Genomic DNA, 25,972 nt, shown 5'->3' on the forward strand with positions numbered 1-25,972 from the left:
ACGTCCGACGTCTATAAACGTTGTCGCCACCACATAGGTCTGACATGGTCCGTCAAAATAAATATGACAATCTAGAGGCCGTCGTACGACGTTGGGCCTTTTCATACTTATATCAATACGACGTTGTAAGACGTTGCTTACGCGAACGTGTTAAAAATGTTGGTCCCTTTTCTTGACAAGATAATTTGGTCCCTTGGACCGCGCACGGGGATTTGATGAATAGTTTTAAATATTATAATTTAATTTCAACTTTTATTCGCAGTAGTTACCTTTTTATGTTCCTTGATAATACCGTAGAGTTTATTTTTATGTGTTCTGTAGAGGCTGTTAAATCTTACTGCTGAATTGGACCTCTCATATATCACGCGTGAAATACGACTACGTTGAAGTGCCAAAATGGAATAACCTTCCTCCGTGGCAACTTGGTTCGAGCAAATTTCGTTCTGTCTGTGTTAAAATTTCACAACCTACATCATGATTAAGGGGAATTTTTCCGTTGATGGTAATAAAAATAGTAATCCAATATTTGAAGCAGGTACTTCGGTAATAATCTCGTGAAGACTAAGTTTGGAGTGCCAGTCGAAATATTGAAGCTGCGGAGGCAAAATAACCTCAAAACTTGGCTTTATTCCAATTAATTTTTGATAACAATAGTTGCTATCTGGTTTTGGAAGCACTACAAGATTTTAGATATTGTTTTAAGTGGTTTTAAAGGATTATTTATTGGAAAGTTTGTTTGTTGATTTATTGTTTCCGTTGCGGATGTTATTTTCAGGCACCTTTATATAGAACGTTAATATATTTCATGAATTATGTCTATGTAACTTTAGGTAATTAAGAACGTTTGGTCATGAATCTGCCGATGAACTCGTTAGTTTCAAGTAACTGCCACCTACTTTTTTCTATTTGGAATATTTTCCTAAACACAGGTTAGTACTTAAAATATCATATCCCTACATATACATAGAAATTCTTCTTTGTTTAACTCTTTGCATTCTTTAGTAAATACTGGCCTAACAATTCGTCAGTATTAATGTACAATCGTGATACTAAGCCCCTTCAGACTCATCTATCCTGGTCACAATGGGGAATGGAACCGGCGAGAGATGTCGTGCGGTGTTCCGCAGGGGTCGGTTCTGGGGCCGCTCTTGTGGAACATCGGCTACGACTGGGTGCTGCGCGCCGACCTCCCTAGCGGCGTCAGCGTGGTCTGCTACGCTGACGACACGCTGGTTCTGGCACAAGGGAGGTCGCACCAGGAGGCGGCCGACATAATGACGCGCGGGGTTGCGATAGTCATCGAGAGGATCCAGCTGCTGGGACTGGAGGTGGCCTTGCACAAATCCGAGGCCATGTGCTTTCATGGGCTTCGGAACGCCCCACCTTCAGGCTCCCAAGTCACGGTGGGGGGGGTTCCCATCGGCGTCGAGAGGGCGATGAAATACCTGGGACTCGTCCTCGACAGCCGGTGGAACTTCGTCGAGCATTTCCGACGTTTGGGCCCCAAACTTGAGAAGGCAGGTGCTGCATTCAGGCGGCTCCTGCCCAACCTGGGAGGCCCAAACGCCCCCTGCCGTGAACTCTACGCGGGAGTCTTGCGGTCCATGGCCCTTTACGGGGCCCCGGTATGGGCACGTTCGGTACGGAAGCGGGCCGTACACTACCTGAACGTGCCCCAAAGGGTGATAGCCATTAGGCTAATCCGGGGGTACCGCACGATTTCCCGCGAAGCAGCTGGCCTACTTGCTAGACTGCCACCATGGGATCTAGAGGCGAGGGTCTTCTTGCGCCTGTACGACTGGCGCGAGGAGGCTCAGCGTCGGGGGGAAACCCCGTTGCCGCGGCAAGTTGTCGCGCAGCGGGCAGAGCTCCGGCGCGATCTCATGGTGGCCTGGAGGGAGCGACTGTCGCAACCCAGTGCAGGGCACGCCACCATCGTGGCGGTAAGTCCCCTCTTTGAGGAGTGGCTCGGGAGGAGTCATGGCGCCCTCACGTACCGCGTGACGCAGGTCCTCACCGGACACGGTTGTTTCGGGAGGTACCTGCATCGAATCGGTCGTGAGGAGGCGCCCGGGTGTCACCACTGTGCGGACAGCCCCGAGGACACGGTGGACCACACAGTCCAGGAGTGCCCTGCGTGGCAGGGGCACCGCCGGGTCCTCGTCGAGGCTTTGGGCGGCGGCGACCTCTCGCGTCCGGCCCTGGTTCAGGCCATGGTCCGGGGCGAGAGGGAATGGGATGCCGTCGCCTCCTTCTGCGAAGCGGTCATGCTCGAGAAGGAGGAGGCGGAACGCCAGAGAGTACGCACCTCTCATCCCGGCCGCCGCTCTGGACCAGGTAGACACCATGGGCGCCGGGCGTCGCGTGATGACTCCCGGCCACCGTAGGCGTGGGTCTGTGGGCGGTGAGTTCGGGTTGGTCATCGTCCCTCTGTCTGCTTAGACAGACCCGTGTCGACGGCGCGCGTTGTTCCACGCGCTCCTCAAAGAGATGTCAGCAATCCCAGCGGGGCCTAGCAGGGCCAAGGCCTGCCGGGGCTGCGGGTTGTTCGAAAGAGATACCGCGGCCCTGGTACATAAACGGCCTATGACGGAACACGACGGTTTTTAGTCAGTAAGAGTCTGACACTCCCTCACTGCTGCTAACCCACAGCGGGAGGGGTTATTTGATGATTTTTGACGTCGGAACAAAAAAAAAAAAAGCCCCTTCAGACTCGACGTCAAACACTTAAACGAACCTAATGTTGATACCTCGGATTTCATTCAACCCTTACCGGAAAAGATTAAAAAACAACATTTAAAATCGAACTGTAACTTCAAAAGATTAAAGTTGAAAGTGTTTTAGCAATTCTATGAGGAATAGCGACACCATTTACAATTCAATTACTTGATGTTTTTCTAGTTAAACTTGGGTTAGTAGGGTATAAATGATAAGTTATCGGGACAGTCAGCTATTTATCTGTTGTTCAGTATTGTAACGTCAGTTTTATTGTTATTTTTAAGTGATTAATATTGTAACTATTTGTTAGAACGAAAATACATTGTATTGGTTAATTATTTATCTATTAATACATAGTTTTGTAGATACTAACTAACTAACTAAGTTAGTGATGAGGCAAAATAATGTAGGTACACATAGACTTTTTTCTAGTGTGTGCATCCATAAGTTTCTTCAGAAGGTGAAAATATCCCAAGAAGAGTTATGCTGCTATTCATAAAAGTATACTTTAATGGCGAGGTATAATAAATTCAAAGTAGAATGACAAAAAAATTTGCTCTAAAGACGCTCACCCAATAAATAACGTTTTTGTCCAAAATATCCAAAATTAATGGTAATTTTGGATATTTTATTATTATTTATTTTATTTTAACAGATGGCTGTTAAAATTAGTAGGTACGAAAACATACTGGATAGATTTAAAAACCTTAAAACAGAAATTCCAATATGTAATGCAGTACTATAAACCAATACAGTTAACGAATGTAACAGTCAAAGATTAATGTACACAGAACTAACACTGCATTAACTGTTAGCACTTCAAAACGTTATATTTTTTACCTACGCTCCGACACTCAATAACTAAAACGTCGTATAACTTGCTGGCTACACGTAACATACCTTAAATACCTCTGTACGATCCAATATGGCGGTTTTATTGGTCGTTCTGTCGCGATAGAAATCTATAAATGTGTTTTATTGTCTTGCGGGCTGACATCGAGTATTGCACGGGTATCCGCTGTAATATTCTGGTTTAAAAACACCTTTGTACGGTGTTCTGTTCGGTATTGTACAATTTTCTGGTGTTATTTTGTTTTTTGAAAGATATGTGATACAAGCTTCCGCCACAGGTTTTGCCTCCGTCCCGTGGGAATTTACTTGGAATTAATCTACGTCCTGAATAAAAAGCAGCATGTAGCCTTTCCTCGATAAATTGGGCTATCTAACACCGAAAGAATTTTCCAAATTATACCAGTAATTCTCTTCAACTTTAAATACTTTAGTATACATAGATATGATATTTGCAAAAAAATATATAGAATCATTCCACAATCCCCATTGAAAAGGGAATTAGTGCAGAAGCGACGTGCCTAGTCAGAACGCATTAACTCGCGGTCACTGATCGTCACCGCCGCACAATAGTACCGACACACACACAACAAAGTTATCGCGAACATATTGCCGCGTTTGACCGACATTCATGATCGACAACACTGTTTTCAAACGCGTATCTGCTGTCTATCAGTCAATCAAACAGACTGTTTCATAGCTACAAAATATTGGACAAAAACTTCAGCTGTACGCGCCGAAACTGTGTCCCAAACTCATGCTCGAATGTTACATGGTTTTTACACAGTTTTATACAATTTGTTTGTACCCTAATTGCTACAAAACTACTCCACCGATTTAAAAAATGGTTTCAGTGTCGGTTGGCTATAGGTACGCTATAAGCGTGAGACATTATAATATACTTAGCTTTAATTTTTATAATTTATAATATTTTATTTTGTTAAAATAGTGTAACTTTTTGAGTTACTACCATTAAAATTACTATTAAGACCTACTGTATCACCAAAAAGCACACTAATAAATACTTTGACTTTGACTTTTTTGAGCAGTTGTGGGAAGTAGTTTAAGGGAAGTAGTCTAAGGTACGTGGGGTGAAACTGCAGGAAACAGTTGTATTGTAAAAAAGGGCTCTTTGCAAGGAAGCATGTAACCTCTTTCCGCTTTACTTGCCTTTTACAGATAAGTTTTTTCGAGGTTCAAAATAAGGGATTTCCCATAGAACTCAAGTGGAGAGATACTAACATCTATTATTCTCGTCCTGTCCCATAATTATGGCTTTCAATGGCCAGGGTACCATATCCTCAAGCTGTCAGCTTATGTCAATAGGCGAGGGTGAAACCAATCGATAGAAGTGACGTGTACCGGTCATTACAACCCGAGTGCGGTAAAAGAGGATTATTTTTAGATGTCACGACTGTTCCAGTAAATGTTTTCGCTGGGTTATTTATTTAGTGTTCGGATTGTATGTATGGAGTGGCTTGCTTGTTATTTTAATAAGGACAAGTAGATAATTAGGGATTTGCAATTAGTTTGTGATAAAAAATTTGAACTAGAAATACGACACAAATATTCCGAAAAATGAAAGATTTGGTTTTCTGTTTCCATACAACATACTTTCTGATTTTGGCTCTATACCTTTATATATATAATCTAAATCTATTGTTCTAAATATCCTGCTATGTATTTTATTGTTACGTATAGAGATAAAACTCACATTTAACAACACATTTCACTTTCCGCCACTAAGGACCAAAACTTACAACATCTAAATTGTTTCGCTTCTCCCGCGTCCAGCATTACGAGTATTCCACCCACGTTTAGTAGCAACAAAATTGTATAATGTACTGAAAATATCCGCCATATAGCATACTTGGCGCATCTTTATAACTTCCTCGGTTTAAAGTGCTGGCTCACAAGACCTCACGCACAGAGAATCACTCGTAAAAGCCGAAAAGCCGCGACAGTTCAGCGTACTTGCGAACTAAACGTGGTAGCTATAAACATGTTTTGCAGAAGCTCAACTACATAAGTTGTTTAAATGTCCTTTTGTGGCATGTTTATAATGATTGTGCCTAGTATCTAATTTGCAAATTAAAACCTAAGGTTTTTCACCAATATTGTAGAAGCGAAAATTGGAAAATATATTGTGTTTGTGACTTTGCAAATGCGCAAACGGTTGAAAGGATTTTGATGAAACTCTGCAATAATATACATACTTGTACTTTTTATCCGCGTGGGACAACATTTTTAATTTGAAGCATTTTCTTGCTTTTAGAAAAGTTATACCTAGTTGCAGTAGATATCTCTTTCGATGTCCTTGAATTGAATTCAATAAGACGTTCTGACAGATTGTTGTTATGAATGGACTTACTGTTAGAACATTGTACTGTGGTCTGCAGAAAGATAGTCACGTTTGCCAAGACTTTGCTTTGCGAATATTCACAGCACATCTCATAAATAAGGTATCACGTTCAATAAATGTTATGGATGAACAGAGGTGATGCTCTGTGCTGTTTTATATATACTTTTATCTAAGAACTTATCTTATACACATGGCAATATGCAAACATATGTATATGAAAATGAATCAAAGTTAATGCTCATTATGAAGATTATTTACAGTAAATAAAATATTATTTAAATGCAGGTAATTTTCATCGGTATATTTTGCTTGTTAATGTTTTTACTGAGGTTGGGAAATGGCTGAGACTACTACAGGAATGTGTGTGTATTGTAAAGGAAAATGAATAAAATTGATGGAGTTCAAAATGAAACTTTTTAGGGTTCCGTACCTCGAAAGGAAAAAATGGAACCCTTATAGGATCACTTTGTTGTCCGTCTGTCTGTCTGTCTGTCTGTCTGTCAAGACCCTTTATCTTAAGAACGCGTGGACGTATCAAGCTGAAATTCACATGAAATACTCGGGTCTATTGTCCCTTTAGGCTGTGAAAATATCAAGCTTCTAAGCCAAGCCAATCAAAAGATACAACCGATTATGTCGATATTTTCCACAAATTCTCGACACTCGCAAAGGAATCAAAACCTACAGGGTACTTCCCGTAAACTCAGAATCTTGAAATTTGGCATGAAGCATTGTTATATAATGCAAATATAGGAAAAATTGCGAAAATCTCATTTTTTTTGTTATATAATATAATAAAAATATTTTAATAAAATGAAACTTACTACCTTATTTCTCACGAACGAATAAAGGTACCAAATTGAAATTTATACCAAATACCTAGGTCTATTGTCCCTTTAAGCAATGAAAAAATCAAACTTCTAAGTTAACGCGATCAAAAGATACAGCAGTTTTACCGACACCTTAGACGAATTTCCGTCACACGCTAGGGAATCAAAACCTACAAGGTACTTCCCGTGAACTCAGAATCTTAAAATTCGGCACGAAGCAACGTTATATAGTACAGATAAAGGAAAAATTGCGAAAATGATAAATTTGAAGTTACATAAAATATTAAAATATTATTTTTGCTTACATGACATAAAATATTTTTTTAATAATTATAAACTTACTACCTACCCTTTTTCACATGAACGCGTAGAGATATTAAAGTTTTGAATAAAAAGTGAAATTCATATCAAACACTTCTTAAATATAATGGCCTCTAAACTGTGAAAAATTTTAAATCATTCAAAGGTCATTGGGCACCTTAGTATGAAAACCATACCCACGGCGGATACGAACGAAATATAGCACAGTATAATGATAAAGGCTCTGATTTACTATGGCATTAGTCGCATCAATGTGAACCATGGGAATCTAGAGAAAATCAGGTGTAAACATCAAATATTTTCCTCATTTCAATGGGGAATTTAAACGACCAAGTTTGACGGATTTGAGAAATCATTTCTTTGTAGTGAAAGAGTATACTCGCCGTTTATTTCCATTGTCATCAGGTCAGGATCTGATGATGGAAATCCTGAGAAATCGAGAGCAACTATCAGAAATTGTAGGCATGCATAGGATTAAAACTTGATTCTCAGATGTATGTCTGGTGATACTATCAAACAGTGAAGGTTTAGAGCTTATCTGATGATGGAGACGTGAGAAAGTCGAGAGAACTCGGTGTTTTAGTTACGTCGTGTTTGGGCTTATATTATTCGTATTGACGAGAACTTTTCACAAAAGTTAAAAATAAAAACTTTTTACAAAAAAAAAAAACAACTTCTAAAACAACTGTTTATATGCATCGGTCTAGATCTCGGTGGTTAAATAAATATAGATGCATCCTCTAGCCACCGACTTCTAGACCGATGCACCTAACATCTTTTTAATTTCTTTCTTGCTTTTGTTTTCTTGTTGCTTTTTTATATGTTTGAAGTTGGATTTGTTTGTAAAATGCTACAAAATAAAATAATGCCGACTTTATAAAACAAAGAAAGGGACAGAATTACACTTTTGTCAAGGCTCTAGAAACGTAAAGCCAGCAGTCCCGAATCCTACTCTCTAGAAGTCGTTGTTACAATTCGACAGCTACAAGTCGTCAGGCGGTTTCGAAAAAAACCTGAAACTGGGGTGTCTCTTTAGGTGATTAATCCCTCAAAAATAAAAGATCCCATTCCTGCAATGGCTGCTTTAACCCAAGTTAGTAGTGAATTCTCATCACCTAAAATAAAATAAGCTCCAACACAAGGTTACGTTATAAATTGTAAAGGAGTTCCCATAACTATATCTGATCTTAGCTGTCGATCCCACAATTGGTCCGTAATGGAAGTCCGACATGTGAAAATATCGCTAGTATGATGATCCAGTTATTCATTAGATCAAGACGTGTTGAGAGGTTTAAAAAACTCGAGATAAAAGTTTGCTAAATTGTGTCGCTAAAACAGAAAAAGTAAGTTTCTGCTTATGCTAAATTCTACGTAAAAACTGAGAGTCTCTTTTTCGAAGTCAGATAAAAATATAATCAATAGGTACCTCTTGTAGGAAATAAAATCAATCTAAAATTCTCCGTAAGAAAATATAGGTAGGTAAGCACGGCCGACCATTGCGTACGAAGTCGTCTCCAAATCGAATTGCCAACTGACAAGATAGTGCTTTTAGACATTTTAAGGGCAATCCCACAAAAAACTGACAGAGGCAGTACTTTCCAGGAAACGTCCATTAGACATGGTATTACGTGAGAGGTTTCCCGCAATATGTGTCTATTTTAGCGCTGTTTTGTTTAAAATTCGTCTTTCAAAGTAGGTAGGAAAAACAATGATTTGTTCAAGAGCTTTTTTTGGAACTGCTCGTGGATAAATGTGTTTTATATGTATTAATACCTCACCATAGAGACATATCAACCTAGCAGAATTGTACAATATTGGCAAAATATCACGTTGTAGTAACAGGTCCAATTTTCGCGGAACTAAGGACCAAACCCCGTAAATCCTTGCAGAAATAAAGCATAAAATCTTAAAAAAAATATTTACGAGACTTTGAAACTCTTTCCAAAGAATACTTCCAGACGTAATACACTTAAATATGGTTCAGTAAGTAATACGGTTCTTTCCACGCAGAGTATGCTGACAGGATCCGGTGTTCAGAGAGAAAACGTCAGAAATTCATGTGGTTTCCTGCAGCACCTCATTCTTATTCATAGCTTTTAACGAACTACCCTCGCATGCAAGCAGTATAAAAGTAAATTTAATTAAATTTGCTGAAGATTTTGCACTTTACGCAACAAAATTCTTTCTTTATAAATAATTACTTTCGAGATATTTCTTTTCTGCAACATGTTACGCGTTACTGGATGTGGATATCTTGTTTAATCAAAACATGGCTCTCTACATAATTGCTGGTGTGTTTATTTAAATTCTCTGTATTTTCACTGACTGCACTATCAAAGTATAAACTGATACAGGAAATTATGATATGATTTTATTTTCCTAAAACCTAAATGGAAAATTAAATGGAATACAAAACTCACCGCCTCAGTATGTACAGGGTGCACCGCGAATAGCAGCGCCGCGAGCGCTGCAAACGGGCGCTGCAACCGCGCAACCAGCGCGCCCGTGCGAGCAACTAGCGCGCAACACGCAGCGTGCAGCGCAACGTTACACGCGTGCCACCACCACGGTAGGAAGCCGCATAGCTTGTAGTTTAATCTGTAACAAATTATACAATTGTTAGAAGTCTGTTTGCTAAGAATGTCATAAATAAGATCTTCAGTATGATATGGGTAATAATCAGTTTTTAGCTTCGGATTAACTCGTCGATCGATAATCACAATATAACAAACTAGTTTGTGTTAGCGGTTTCACACATCGCGGTTGTCAATGGGTGCGCACCCTATAAAAAACTATTCATGACGCATGAATTGTTTCTGAGATTCGCAAGATCCAGCAAACACAAATTCAAAGAAAAGTACTTTTCATTTTTTATTTATTAGTAGTATACATAAGAGACGAAATTACTTTAAATTAGTAAAAATGTCGACCTTTGACTCTATACAACCAACTAGGATATATCCTTTCCAGATTTAATATAGTTTAACCACTAAAATATAACATAAATTGCCAAACAGCATACAACACAAGTCCTTGCTTCAAGCAAATTCAAAACTACTAAAAGACAAATACGTTTGGTATAAAGTCGAGACACTGTTGTACACAGAGTTATATTCCGACTATGACAGAGGGCTCATGCACAATGGGGCTAATTGTTTCCTCGTGTCCTGCCTTCAGGCAGTCTCTCTTAGACATTGTGCTAAAACTTGCTTTGTTACTTTGACTAAAACTGCAACAAGAAAATATCTATATTCTTAGGTTTTGTTGACATGTTTCTGGAACCAATTTTAATTTCTAAAATTGATGGCGTTCTGCACCTAGAGCTAATAATGTATAATTTCTCAAAGGACTGATTTTTGGACACACACTCTTCAAATTATCGTTTAAATAAAATCTTAAAAAAATAATTTAAAATGAACACCATGTATTTCACCATGACTTTGCAACAGAACATTATAGTTATCAATAATTATTTTCATATTGGAAAATTGTTTTTCTATGGTATTACGTATCCAATCTGTCGGAATTTCGGTACTTATTCGTGCAATATTAGACAGATAGCAATATTTGCAAGTTATGGTCAGACAGTACAGTAAGGCTTGCACACAAAAGCTAATTGTTTCCTCGTGCAGCCCGCAGGCGTGACGATGTATCCTCCGCCGAACTATGTTCTGCTATACTAATTTAGGGTATTATTGTGAGAAGTATTTGTGTAGAAATTCAGTGTATGAGATATTTTGTAATTAAATTAAGTAGGTGTTTATGCCTTTGAATAATACGAAAATGTAGTACAAATTCTGAGTTGAGTGTTTCAACTAAAAACTCAATATCATACATATTTATTTTAGAGTGGTCAATAATAAATCCAGTCTGACCCCAGTCTAACCAAGGGGAATTGGGTTGCCCGGGTAACTGGGTTGAGGAGGTCAGATAGGAGGTAAAGCACTGGTACTCAGCTGAATCTTGTTAGACTGGAAGCCGACCCCAACATAGTTGGGAAAAAGGCTCGGAGGATCATGATGGTCAATGATACATCTGAAAATATAATACGCCGTCAAATTGAGTAGTTCTTTCTTTAAGTCGAAGGATTCGTAACACAAATAAGAAATCCATTTTACATTACCTTTCACTTGCTGAAACATTAAAAACAAATTTTATCCTCAACCAAAATTAATAAAACTATATACAAAGATTCCTTAACTAAACCCAGTTCATAGTGTTACCAGGTTCAACCCTCTAGTGATAACTATTACTAACTAAAACTGCGCTCGAGGCATCCCTGTTTATGCATTAATTTTAGGTTTTGCGGAGACGCCTTAACTATTAAGTTTACTATGATTAACCAGTACACTGTAGTGTACAGTAATGTCTTATTATCTTAGGAAAGGGTCTCAATGGTATTCAATTACTGAATTGCTTAAGGCTGAAGAGGATATAATTGTTTTCGTAGCGATTTGAAATGTTCCGTTGTTTGGGGAATATTCAAAGACAGGTCTATTAGACTGTCAATGTACCTTGGAAAATTATGCATATTGAATATTTTGCTCTTTTTTATACTATTGTGTAATTTAAATTTTAGTGTATTGGTATTTCAGTTTATTTAAAATTTCATTAGTTTTTTTTTATTCTCTTTTTTGTCGCTTTCGTGTGCGCTTTAAATTATTAAATGTTGCTTGCAGTGCTGTGCTTGCATGCACAGCGTATACTGAGCTGAGTCTCCTGCTACATATCATTTTCTCTTTCTGTTTATTGTCTTATAAATGTAAAGTGTACCTATGTGTAGCAAATAAATGGTTTAAATATTTAATGACTTTATTAATACCTAGAGGTAATAACAAAAAATAACAAATGTTTTGGGCCAGCTAAATTATGTGTAGCATGTACAAAAACTCATACACAAGCACCAACCAGTAATACATCCATAGCTGATATTCTGATATTAAACGAAGCGACAATTGCATCCCAAATTCAATTCTCCATGCTACAATTGTCTCCTGACTGACAGCAATACACCCACTTCACCCGTTCCAAACAAAAAATAATCTTTATTCATTGCGTTATAAAGTCCCATATAGAACGCGTTTAGTCATGCGAATATTTAGGTCATGGAGAACAAAATTACTAGAGGAGATGCCATAACAAAAATCTCCTAAGAAAGTAGCCCGCCAATATACGGGTGACGGGGAACGTTACTCTACACTTTTTCTGATACCAAAAAGCCTTGACAGATATCTCAAATAACCCGAACGCCTCGTTGGTTCACTCGTAACTGATCGTTTTGCCATGCCCACCGTACGAATTTGACCTAGAAGAAGACGCCTGACTACGGAGCGCCTGACCTGCCAGCAGATATGATGATGATGATATGATGGCATCTCCGCTCATACTTCCTTACTCCGTGAATAAGGTATTCTCGTTGAACGTTTGAAGCAGTACGGAGCACGTTAAAGAGAGCTCCTATACACTGATATAGCCTTGTATGGCTTATGGAGACACTGTCGTAAAGCGGGATGGTTTGACAAGCCATTTGAGGAACTGCTGGATTTTGTAAGTGCGACTTTTTGGGTAAGACGAGCTTTTATGGGCTTATGCTCGGTGATAATAATAGGCCATTTAGAGCAGAGTACAGCTACGCTTATTATGGTCACATTATGGCGATATTTTAAACAACACTAGATATTCGAAACCATATGAATCTTCACTTATTTAGCTTTTGGGTCATTTTTGATAGCGTGTAGCATTATTTATACGTAGGTACCTACTAGTATTTAGCAGCACCCACGGTGTTTCATAATTATACAGTTTTGTTAAATTGCTATTTATTGAAAATTAATTAGCATTTTTTCTTTACTACACTTTGAAGAGAATAATTCCAAATCTTATAATGATCCTCATTTTATGAATGTTCAACAAATAAACTTGTGTATACCTCCGTAAGTCCTTGCTGTACCACATTACACCACAAATAAGGCAATACAAACTAATATCTCCAATGACAGTCAACATTTTGCAATGAGCAGAGCTTAGAACATAATGGAGTGGGCATTAGCGATCTGTCACTAACTGCATATAACTGGTTATTGCGGCCACACTAATGGATTACTGTTTGTGACCTGCTGTCTGTCTGTGCGTAATTAGCTCTGTGTTGTTCATAGAATAATTGGCCGACAACTAAAGATTACATTCATTGAGATGTATTTAATTTACTACAGAAAATAATGAGGAGGCTTCCTCTTAGAGATACATAGTATATGTTTTACATGAGTCTGTGTGCCTTATTAATTTTAAGTAATGTCTTTCGACTCATCATATTATTGTTTGTAAAAATATTTATTTGATACATAAATACAGTATTTTCATTTTTGAAAGACGATCCAAAAAATAATTAAAACAAAAAAGGTTTATAATTCTTTTCCTGTCAATCAATGATCTAAACTTAAACTTGTTTTAAAACTTAAAAGGAACAGGTTCAGTCCAATCCTGTAAGCTTTAAAATGCTTATCAAATACACAACCCACCTTCTGCGAGAGCGGATAATAAAATACTATGTTATCGAATAAAGAACATGGTAATGCCCAAAGGGTTAGATAATGTTATGCTAAGATATGAAAATAACGCTTGGAAATCCGACAGATACATAAAATGTAGTTTTACTATCATCGCTGGGTTGTGATCGTATTATAAGACTTTTTATTTCATATCCCAACTGTTGCGATACCTGATGGAATCTATACTTACTTATAGTTATTATAAACTTGAAGAGTTTGTTATTCTGTTTTCTTGAATGCACTTATCTCAGAAACACTGGTCCGATCTAAAAAAAATATTTCGATAAAAATACTAAGCTGCCCATGTATTGAGAAAGGTTACAGATTTTTTTTTAACCGGGCCCATGAAATAGTTCCCAAGTGACGCGGAAGAAACTTCTAGCGGGATCTAGTAAATTATAAATTTGCATCAGAAGGAGACCAAATAAAATTGGGAACAGGGCAGGAGGAAGAAGAAGAAGAATCTTCAGAAGGAGCCTAAATTGTATTGAGCACAATTTCAAGAATATATTGATTATTTCCCAATTTTCGAAGTAAAAAACACCTCTAAATTCCACAGTAAAGTTTGGGCACACTATCAGGCTTAAGCTAACGTACGACTCGCCTAGGAGCACGCGACGCGACGCAATAAGATGTCGCCGAGGCTCGTGTGAGACAGCTTTACTGTTATTCCGATGCCTATTTGCCTTTGTAGTATTTGGGTCTCTAGGCTGGTTCGTTTCGTTCGAAATTCTTAGTTATTTTGAGATGGAAGGAGTTCATGTGTTGTCAAACAGCCTTTCTTAATCAATGAATATTTTAGTCGAAAAAAGAAAAATAGTTTTTGGCACATAATAGGGTCAATTTCTGAGAATTCTAAAAATGTTGTGCTAAAATCAACAGGTTCTCAAGGAACAAAAATATTTTTGCTGACCCAAAATACGTAGATAAATTATACTCGAAAACAATCCATTATGTCTTACTTTCTCTTGTAATTCAAGTAGATAAGTACTCCGATCATAAAGGCACATAACATCTCCATTTTATGGGCTCCTGATAAAAGTAATCCATATCGAGAATAATGCCGCTTCTCCCGTACAAACCCTCTGATAAATAAGGAAACCGAACAATGCCTTGCGGATCTGAAACGAAATCCGAAAAACACCTTTTGTAACTATTCTAAGAACATTATACGATGGAATTTACCATCAAAGTTATTATTCTGGGGATGTTTTCCAGTGGAATATCAAAAGCTTATGTCATGTTTTGTATGTTTTTGGTTTAACTTGTGTCTTGGAAGTAGAGGATGACAACGCTTTGTGAATGCTTGCGGCAATGCAGCGCTCACATGTAAGAAACAGATTTTTTGGCATGTTAAAGGGGTGTCTTGCGTCCCTGTGATCTTTTTACTTCGTGCGGTACAAACGTCGTGTGTCGCGACTTAAAAGGAAATCTCTGAGATGTTCTTTGACTAAAAAATGTATAGTCAAAATGTTTGGGGACTGTGACTAGGAGTAGGAGACGTCAGGAAAGTACATACTTTTCGCTATATATGGGCTATAATATGTTATTGCTTACATTTATGAAGGTATGTATGGTACATCAATTAAGTAAGTAATTTACCTCATTATTCATATAATTAATGCTAGCTTTACACAACAATATCAGACGCAATCCTCGGGAACAATAACCGGAGTATCGGCTAAGCATGTGACCACGATATTAATTACGTCATTATTGGGCGACAAATGTAGTTCGGTCCAAATGGCTGGCTTTACAGGATCTACGGCTATCGTGAAATGAATATCCTGGATAAACCTGTAATGATCCTGGTTTGTTATCTCTAGCTGTAAATAGAACGATTAAATAACGGTATCTGTTGATTTGTGGTGGAACTAGGTATGGCTGTAGAAAAGGTATGTTAGCAGTTTTTATCGGGGGTTGTGCATATCAAAATTTATTTTAGTTGGTTCACCCTTTTATACCTTAAAAGCAAATAACAGGAAGAGATACTAATACGCATATAGGAGAGAAGTAAGTACGTCCTTGGTTTAAAGCTAAACTGAAACACAGTGCCACACTTTTTAATAATATCCAAGACTCAAGCTAATAAAGTAAATGCTTCATGTCGACATAAAATAAAATAACGTTATTAAAATATCCTAGTAAAGTACAATATCGTCTTTGATTCCTTTGTTTTGCGAGCATTTCATGTTCCATGACGTCACAAGTCCAGCGAATGTTTGGAGTTAAAAGCTGTGATTTCGGAACTAGTCGAGCGAAATAATTTCCGTGATTGTTATGATAGTAAAGGAACAAAGTCCTTCTCAACTTACATTGTCATAGATGTTTCTTTGTTTTCATATCTAAGGAGAAATTGTTCAAGTAGAAAGTTATTATTTCAAGGAAATTATTTGAATGGACGTCCGTTCTTGGGATGCATTCAGCTGAAATAATACGTTCGTACAGAATTGGTCATGTTATTATTTAATATACCTGGCTATTTCAATGTTTCCATGTAAGGCTTTCTTTGTATTTGGACCAAGAAGCTTGTGAAAGTTATTATTAGGTATTATTATAGTACAAACCATTATTTTTGGGAAAAAAACATTGATGTTAGGCATATATTGGGACAAAGAAATGCCTTATTCAAAGCGAAGTACCTAATAAATAACTTAAAAAGTACGGCAAACTGCGGGTCACTCTTTCATTCAAGTCTTTCTATACTTTTAATGGAATGATAAAGGGAACGAAAACGACCTTTCTTATATTTTAGACCTTCTTTAATTTTTGAAGTTTCAATTACAAGTTTTAGGGGACCTAAAAGACGTTAAAAGTTTTTCCCAGCTCAAATTGATACTCTTATTTTGAGCTACATAAGATATAATTTTGTATTTGTAGTAGGTATAGCTGCTAAAATTAGTGCAAAATCTACACAGTTAGCAGTACGAACAGAAAATGAAGGTAAATACTAATTCGTTATTATTGTTTGCTAGTCAGAGCAAAGCTAGTTGCACAGTTCAATTGTAAACATTAATTGCCAATTTCACACTGTTGTACACAGTAATTCAATGAGTTTTATTAATCGTATAATATTGTAGATTAATTAGCATCTACATAAATAAATAATAGTTGTTCTTCTGTAATTGTGATCATTTGTAAACAGCAATTAAAACAATATTGATAATGATCAGCTGCAAGTTTTAACTGTGTAATTTTAATTTATGTAGCACTAGGTTCTGCCAGTGGTTTACGCGCGACCTAGTCCGGTTTGTCTAAAAACACATAGACAAAAAGTAACCATTAGCCTTCATCGATGAATGGGCTATCCAACACGGGCAGATTTTTTAAATTAGCATAGAAACTCTTCATCTCTTTGTCCAAAACACCAAATATCTAAATCGATTTATCAGTTTTAGCTTAAAAGTGTTACTAACAAACTCACTTTCGCATTTATAACATCACTACGGATTCACAGCGCATACTACAGACGTCATTATCACGCAATATCACCACATTTTTACTCCTAGAACTCAAACCAACCTTATCTCGTATATTCATGGAGGTAGAATATCCAAGTTTTCTCTCTCGACAATTAATAGGGACAATCTTGCATCCATTCATTATGCAATTTCCTAGGATCCGCGGCACGGCCACTATCTTACCATTAAGCTGAACAGGATTTATCTGGAGAACGGTGAGACCATTCTTTACTATTACCAACTAGAACGGCTGGGTTTTACGTGTGCACGAGTTATTGAGGCAGGCGGCGTTCTAATGCTGAGATTTTTTGAAAATTTTTGTGTGTGAGCAATGTTGGCGTCGTTTCTTGAAAAAAATATAAAATTATCAGTATCTATAATTAAAAACACTTCTGTGTACTCAACACTCTTACTTCTGTTTAGAATTGATAAAGTAAATTGTCCAGCAGTAAATTGTACGTAAAAGAAAAAGATACCAGGATACCAAATGAAGTTAAGTGCTCTAATAAATCATAAGTTTCAAACGAAGCGTATCATGAAAAACACTATAAAAGTTAAAATGGGCAATTTTATAAAGCCTTCTAGAGCCTGGCAACAAACGCTCAGTCTTGTAACGAACATAAAAAAACTTAAAAGCACTACAAAATTTTCCAGTCCATAAAGCATTCAAAGAACTACCTCCAAAAATCGGGAGCTCAGCAACATTAGTACGAAGTCACGTACTCGAAGTCATTTGACTTCATTGTTATTGGATAAGTAGACAGCCGGCAATACGGCGTCTCGAGCCAGATATAAGGGCCGCGGTTAATTTTCAAGTAAATTACTAAAAGACTTTAATACGCACAGTAATACAGTTGAATGTGGAGTTTTGTCTAAATTAGCAGTCAAATCTTACCGCTCCGCACATACAAATGAACTAGGCACGTTCTTATTGCCCTGATATTGCATTTAGGGAAGGGATTTCGTCTTTAAATGCAAATGTAATGTAAATAGCACCGATGGGTTCCGTACGAAAAAGTGGCTATCTGTAATAAACGATCTTACATAGACTTAAGTAGGGCTTTTTATCAGATCCGCAATGAAATATCCACTCACATCTTAATACCCCAGTTAATAAGTTGGTCTTGCCAATTTATTTCTTAAATGTTTTGAGGACCACTTAAATACTGGCTGCAGTCCAGCTTTCGCAAATAAGTCTGTAGTAAGTAGTAAGTGAGTCATACGTCGTCCACATAGACACGAAAAAGGAGGAAATCTGATATTGATCGGAGCTTGATGCAAAACATAAAAATCGAGGGCGGACAAAACGCTTGCATAATGCAGTAGACAACGGCACGTAATGCTACTACTTACTGGCAAATTGCACGTTTTATTATTTATGAAATTAATGATACGAGGATGTTATTTATTAGTAGCGAATTGTTTTTGAATTGTTTCACCATTGTTTGGTCTACTGTTTTTGCTTCCCAGTCCTTTTCTGTCTAAATTGTTTCAGATAGAGGTTCAGTAACTTATCCCAGAATAGTTCGTTGTTTCTTCAAAATTCTACAATATTCTTAAAAATTTTGCTTACTGGAACAAACACATTATTTTAGAAATGAACAAGGCAAGTAAATAAATGTCGTTTTTGATACCCCCAAAAACATGAAGACACATTTTTCTGTATACAATATGAGTAAGGTATCACGTAACAGGAAGGAACCTCTATAATCTGATTCGCAGCATCTCGCGACATCCCATGATTGGCACGGGAACAGACTACGTTACGCAGAACATACTCAGCGCCAACGCGGCAACGCTACAAATTTTCATACCAAAGGAAACCCAGACGTAAAATGTATTTTTAGTGGAAACACGAACGAGAATTCTGGCAATAAAATTTTATTCGCGAACGCCCCGGGTGTAGGCATATTCTGGGCGCTGTACGTGGGGCCTCTGCGTTAATCTAAAGTATGCCCCAAAATTGGAATGTTAATGAATTTAGGTATTTTGTTAAGAAAAAGAACGATCTGTTTTTGTCTGTCTAAAGCCTAGATAGACGGGATTCAGATGGACGCTGTACTGAAATTGGGGCGCCCATTTTGCTTTCGCGTTGATGTTTGGATTTTAAATGGATGTTTAAAACTAATTGATTGTTTTAGTTAAAGCGGCTTTTGCTTTATACGAAATGTGTTTTATTGTCGAATTTGTGTTAGAGACATTAAGCAAAATAAATTGTGTATTCAGTCCTTTAACGCATTCTGCGAAAATGTTTTTCATTGCAAATAATTGCCATTCAATTTGACCGTTTCGTTTTGTGGGTTTTGATTTGACCAACCTAAATGCTGTAAAGATTATACCTAGCGGCATCTTTTATTAATAAAAAACTTTTTACTAAAAATTTAACCGACTTCCCAAAACACTAAAAAGCAAAAAAAAAACTAATTTTAGGTGCATCGGCCTAGAAGTCGGTGTCTAATGGATGTTACTTACTAAGTTAATTTTGCCACCGACTTCTAGGCCGATGCACCTAAAATTAGTTTTTTTTTTGCTTTTTAGTGTTTTGGGTAGTCGGTTTAATTTTTTTGTAAAAAGTTTTTTATTTAAAGCTTTTAAGTGATACGAACAGTTGTCATTATCCATATAAGTGGGAAGTTCTCATCAATACAAAGAATATAAGTCCAAATACGAGGTATTTTACATATTCAGTTGTCGAGTTCCCTCGACTTTCTTTGGTCTCTATCATCAGGTCAGCTCCAAACCTTCACTGTTGCAAAGGTCTTGTCAATACAAATAATTTAAGCTCAAACACGAGGTAGTTTACATATTCAGTTGTCGAGTTCCCTCGGCCTTCTCTGGTCTCCATCATCAGGTCAGCTCCAAATCTTCACTGTTGAATAGTGCTTTTAAGCGTACACCTGAGTGTCAAGTTTTTACCCTATGTATGCCTACAACTTTCGAAGGTTGTCCTCGATTTCTCAGGGTTTCCATCATCAGATCCTAACCTGATGACTGTGGGACCAACTGGCAGCTATTCCGAGTCGAACAAAAAAAGAATCACGTAAATCGGTCTATAAACCTCGGAGTAATCGATGTACATACATAGAAAAAAAAAAAAACATACCGGCCGTATTGAGAACCTCCTCCTTTTTGGGAAGTCGGTTAAAAAAAAACCTTTTATACGTATTTTTTACTAGCTAGTCAGTTTTATTGAATTATTAATGTACACACTATACATATATACAAACTTAAGCTACTTATCTTTATACAAAACTATATACAAAATGTATATAAACATAAAACATAATATAAAAGAGCATCGATCAGGCGTCGAAGTATTCCTCCGCATCACTGTCCTCCGGAAACGTGCCCAGAAGACTGGCTGCATTGCCACGTTGAATGGCAATGCTAATTCTTTGTCCAAAGAATAAGCCAGCCCTCTGGTCACGCGAAGCGTCGACAAGCTTTTTCGCGATGTCCTTGTAAAGTAACCGCGAACTCGGGCCCCACGGTCCGAGCGTTTCGACCCCAAACGGCTCAAAACTATAATTTCCAATAAGGTTATTATATTTGCGCCGCTTGGTGGTCTCTGCAGAAGCTGCAGCCGCCCCAGCACAGACTGCCGTGCTAGGAAGATGTGATGGCGCCAGGGTGTCGACGCATGTTGCGTCCCACACCAAGGGCCTACCCATCTTCCATGGCAACAACGTCATACCATCTGGCCTCTTTCCATCGTCACGTACCAGTCCATTAGGCTCTAAAACAGCTGGTACGCCGGCGGTGGAAAGAGCACGACGGATAATGTCGTTAATGCTGGCATGCCGTGCAATACGACCAGCACTTCTGCAGCACGACAGACCATGGTGCCCGAGGCTGTCGACAGCTTCACCGCAATGGCAGCGATGCGGAGCAACACAGGGAGCGCCTAATCGAAGGCATGTAGCTATCCGGAAGGTGTTATCATCCAGCATAGTGCCTATGCTGGTTGACGGAATAACCTGCAACCATAGTCCAGATTCCCATACTCCCACAGCCAGCAGGCGAGCACGCTCGGCAGCACCATTACACGTATTAAGAAGATCATTCCGTGTGATGCTGCAGAGCGGCCCATCCCACTGCCTCTGAGAGGAGGGGTCACTGGGCATAACCGTATTTGGGCAAGTCATTTTCCAAGCATTCAACGCATCGGCCAAACACGGCACCCCAAAGTCCACCAGTGAGGAAGATAGAATTTTCCTAGTGAGACTTGCGGTGCTGTGGACCGAGGAGAGGAATGCCGGTAAACTAAGACTGGAAATTTTGCGGACGCCGAGGCCTCCCAAGCGAATAGGCAGTGAGGCCTGTTGCCAGGCTCGGTCGTCCAGGGCCACATTTAATATTAGAGAAAGGGTGTACCTGATAATTTTGTCAACTTTATCTAATAGGTTCGGATGTTTCCACAAATGAGAAGAGCGAAGGATATAAGTAAATTTTGGTCCGAAACAACAATATCGAATAAGGGTATATGCCGAATGTACATTAATTTTAAGTAACCTGTCCGAAATGTCATTGAAGTTTTGAATTTTTTCCTCTATAAAAGAGGAAAAAGAGTCGTCATAGATCGGAGACCCTAGTAGGCGAAAAGAGGCTTTCTCAATGATTTTTAATTGCGGAGCTATGGTATGAAATTTTGAAATAATCGTTTGCCTATGAATGTTGGTGTCAGGAATGAAAATTTCGCATTTCGAAAAGTTGAGTGTGAGACCGATTGATTTGAATTTTTCTTTTAATAGTGTAAGATCATTGAGAACAGTCTCTACATCGCCTCCTAGGGTGCCATCATCTAAATACCAGACGTTAAATTTTGAATTTAGCTGACGAATAATTGGATTTATAGCTAAACTAAAAATGACTGGCCCAAGAGGGTCACCCTGTTGACATCCAGCAGCAGATTCGAGAAGATGGTCTTTATATAATAATTTGGAAGGGTATCTATAACATTGCCAAAGGAATTTAAAAACTTTAGGAATTTCTTTTTTTGCTTCTGTCAACAGAATGTCCCTGTTTACGGAGTTGAAGGCATTCATGACGTCAACCTTTAAAATGACCTCCCCTTCATTACTATGGAGGAAAGTCGTTAATGCGTGTACCGCAGCCTCACAGCCCCCTTTAGAACCGAAACCTAACTGTAGGGGCTGGAACTTGCTGGCCAAAGATTCGCTGTAATAGGCACAGCTTATTTTGGCTACGATACGTCGGTAGGTGCTACCTACGGCAATGGGACGAATGCCGCCATCCTTCTTGCGTAGGGCGCATAAGTTAGCCCCATACAAGACATCGATGACGGCATCGTGCACATTGCCGGCGAGCATTAAATTTATAAGAGCTGTCAGCTCCCTCAAAAGCGACTCACCAGCCTCCCCGGCGCTTGCACTCGTTAAGTCTTTTAAATGTTGCGGCGTCAAGCCATCGAGGCCCCCGGCGGAGCCGCTCCTGAAGGAGTTGACAGCCGAGCGCAATTGGATAGCTGTAATGTACAATGGATCTGTATCATTGGGGTCGGGGAAGGAGAGGTCATTTGCTGCGGCCGGGTGTTTACTCTCCAGGGCTGTAAAAGTCTCTGGAGAGTATGGCGCGACCACATCGCTGCTAAAAAGTACCCTAGCAGCCCCACTTATGTCACCTTCCCCTAATTTGGATTCCACATGATGTAGAAGCCCTTTGTGGGGTAGACGTGCCGGTAATTTAGGGTCAAAAGAAGAAATAGTACTCATACAGTTTTCTTTAATTTGGGCTGTTAAAGTTTTTTTAGATGCCAAACTTTTTTGAACATGTAGAACCCTATAAGGGAAGGTTAATAACTGTTCCCAGGCACGTTCAGAGTTCTCTCGGGCAGCAAGGGATATGCATCGTGCTAAACTTTTTGCAACCGACGGTCTTGCGCCACGAGGAACTCTCTTCAGAATGGGCACTGAATGTTTTAATTTGGAAAGTTGTTGCCAAAGTGGGGTAAGTGTTGTAGCTGTCGATGTGGTAGGTACAGTTTGAGAGGCTGAGGGTACACCGCGGGCTTTATGTACTTTGCCATAGTGCACCCTCAAGCCTCGTTCACCTTTAAAAAAACGTGCCTGTGAACAGTGGGGACATCTCACTGAGGTATCCAACGATGTGGTAGGTTGACTGTCTTCCGCATCACTACAGCCGTTTATGCTGTTCATATAAAAATATAGGTACTTACGAATATAAAATATTTACACTTATTTATTACTTAAAAATAAAACAACACAAAAAACTTCACAAAAAAAATCCACTAAAATCAAACTGACGTATGTCAGCGAACCAGACAGATCGGCGCAGTCGCGCAGGGCCGCGACAGGAGGCGCCGCTCGGCAGGGCATCGCGCTGCGTCGCGGCGCGCCGCATCTTGGCTAATACGCTTTTATACGTATAATTTAGTTTCTCTCACACTACATCGTATGCTGATAGAATAGGTCCCCAGAGATTAACATACAACAACAGCGCCGCGGGTATTCGTGACACGATCTGATTTTGTAGCGGCGCATCGGTGTTTTCAAATACATACATTTAAAGAACGATATGGCAACACTGCATTTTGAACATGTCAGCTGAATGGATAAATAAGTCTACACTACCTTGAACATACTCAAGTGTTTTTTTATTTCTATATGAATAGAATCAGAGTTATTATTCAGAATAGTCTTGGATATTTGATTATGGTTTACGAAAATGATGATTTGGGAGTGACTTCATCTTTTTTGGAACCAACCTAGATTTATCACCCCCACCGTTTCCAGATTTAAAAAAAGCAGATAATAAAATTAATTACTCTAACAGCTGAATATAATATCACGCATAACCTAAATATAGTGGAAAAACCCTTTCAACTCCAAAAATATAGCAGCACCAACTAATTAAATAATAGTTCGTAATTAATCCAACAGATTTGGAATCGTACAACACTACGTCAGTACATAATATTGAGTTAGAACCGAAAACAAGTTTCCAACTCGCGTCGAACCATTTTCTAGTCGAATGGAAGCCATTTTCTAATAGGCTGGAGTTAATTTAGATACGAGTATATCTGTCAGATTTAGAATATACCCCGGCGAGAAATATCGATTGATCTGGATATTGTTTTAAAAATAACTGCGAATGAAACTGGCTTTTAATACAAATATAATTTCTCTCTCGTATTTGTAAGTTTTCTTTCTATATAAATAAACTCACAATTTTGTTTTTTCGTGTTGTCACCACTATTAGCAACCTCTGAAAATATACAATGACTATTTATTTATGTCTGAAACATGCATGAAAAATGGGAATATGCTTGAATTTATGTCCAACAGAAGTTATTTGGTAATTTTAAAAACTATTGCAGTCAGCCAAATAAAGCTGGTGAAAATAAATGTTATTTAAAAACAGTGCTTTAAACACAGTTATGCATTGTTTTATAACGCTTTTAATTCCGGGAGCATGTGGTAGCTGATACTAAAATATGCTTTAATAGTTCCACACATCAAAAGCATGCAAAGGACAAATCCGGCAATAAATTAGTAGGAACCTCATCCCATCTAGTTCGTACACAATTCCCTAATCCGTATTTCAATGAAACATCCCATAAACGTGAGCACCGACATAATTTCGCTCCGCATCACACAAATGAACTGCTCAACTTTATAGCATCATATGCATAATAAGGTAACTGTTAAACCTCTTCGCAACGGGACCACAAACTATCCTCGGAAGGGATTTCGGCGAAATCTTTCACAAACCCTTAATATTCCGCGGGGACTATTAAAGACCTCGTATGGCGGTGCATGGATAAACAATGTTCGGAATTGTTTTGGCCGGTCTAACGGACCCTCGAATAGTTGGACCCACAAGGGTTAGGATAACAAGTGCGTCTTGTCCGGGCTTCAAGAAACTTTGAGTGATGAGTTTCTGCATGAATTTGTGTTGTATTTCTAAGGAATATGTTAGATAAGCTAAGTAGGCGCTCTGATATGGCCGGGAGCGCGCCGTGTTATCGCTGAACCTTCGTTTATCTGTGTCGGTGTGCTGTAGGATTTATTAACAAATTCTGAGGTGATCAGGTAGTGTATGTAAGTCTGTATGGTTATTAGAAATAATGAACATGATACACTTGTTTATTTCGCAGAATACACTGATTAAGGCGCATAGTTGAGGCTTTAGAAATACAATTCTTTGGTTTTATAAAACAATCAGTAACTAAAATTCGTATTGAGCTACAATGATCTATTTCGGGAGACATGTCCGTCAACTTTTGTATCTATAAAGTACGAAAAAAAAAGAAAAAAAAATCCTGCGACTAAAATAATTCCTGTTAGTCATAATGTCGCAACACTATTAAACACCAGCCAGTCTAGCTTCAGTTTCAGCTAGAATAATAACCCCAATATTCAGCGAAATACTCTAATTAAATAGCTTCGATAAACTAAAACGAAACTGATACTATATTTATTGAAGCAGTGTCCAATTTATATTGATTTAACCCATCTTTCGATGCTCTTTTGTTTTTGGTCTAGTGACTTTGGTCACAAATTTTTGAACACCCATGCATTTCTGGCTCGTACCAGATCTATCTTGCGTCCATATTTTTTCTGTCGACACATTGGAGTATGCATGGATTATCAGACTCCTTCGAATTTTTCCTGTGCGTTACCTGATGGCAAGGTATCCATAGCTTGCTACCCTTCATTCATTCAACCTTCAACTCTATTCAATCGTGCTCAGCAGTCCTCAAAAAGAGTACATACGGTCAGCTTATTAAAAGGTTCTTCGAAAAGGTCCAATGGGAAGTATTATTGTGTTTCGTAATTTTACAAATCAACATTTCTTGTGTAAGGACGAGGCAGCATTGTCAGCGATATTGGGAAATGTCTG

The 25,972-nt window shown here is 38.4% G+C and overlaps 1 protein-coding gene across 1 annotated transcript in view; it reads right to left on the reverse strand.

Moving 5' to 3' along the window:
* LOC124632701 (protein O-mannosyl-transferase TMTC1-like) overlaps nt 1-25,972 on the reverse strand; it is a 96,781-nt gene that overhangs the window by 50,001 nt on the left and 20,808 nt on the right. Inside the window, exon 2 of the mRNA XM_047167648.1 lies at nt 9,501-9,678. Coding sequence (XP_047023604.1) covers nt 9,501-9,678 — 178 coding nt within the window. The remainder of the gene's footprint in view (nt 1-9,500; nt 9,679-25,972) is intronic.

Source organism: Helicoverpa zea, chromosome 8 (assembly GCF_022581195.2).
Source record: "Helicoverpa zea isolate HzStark_Cry1AcR chromosome 8, ilHelZeax1.1, whole genome shotgun sequence".
In the NCBI taxonomy this organism is placed as follows: domain Eukaryota; kingdom Metazoa; phylum Arthropoda; class Insecta; order Lepidoptera; family Noctuidae; genus Helicoverpa; species Helicoverpa zea.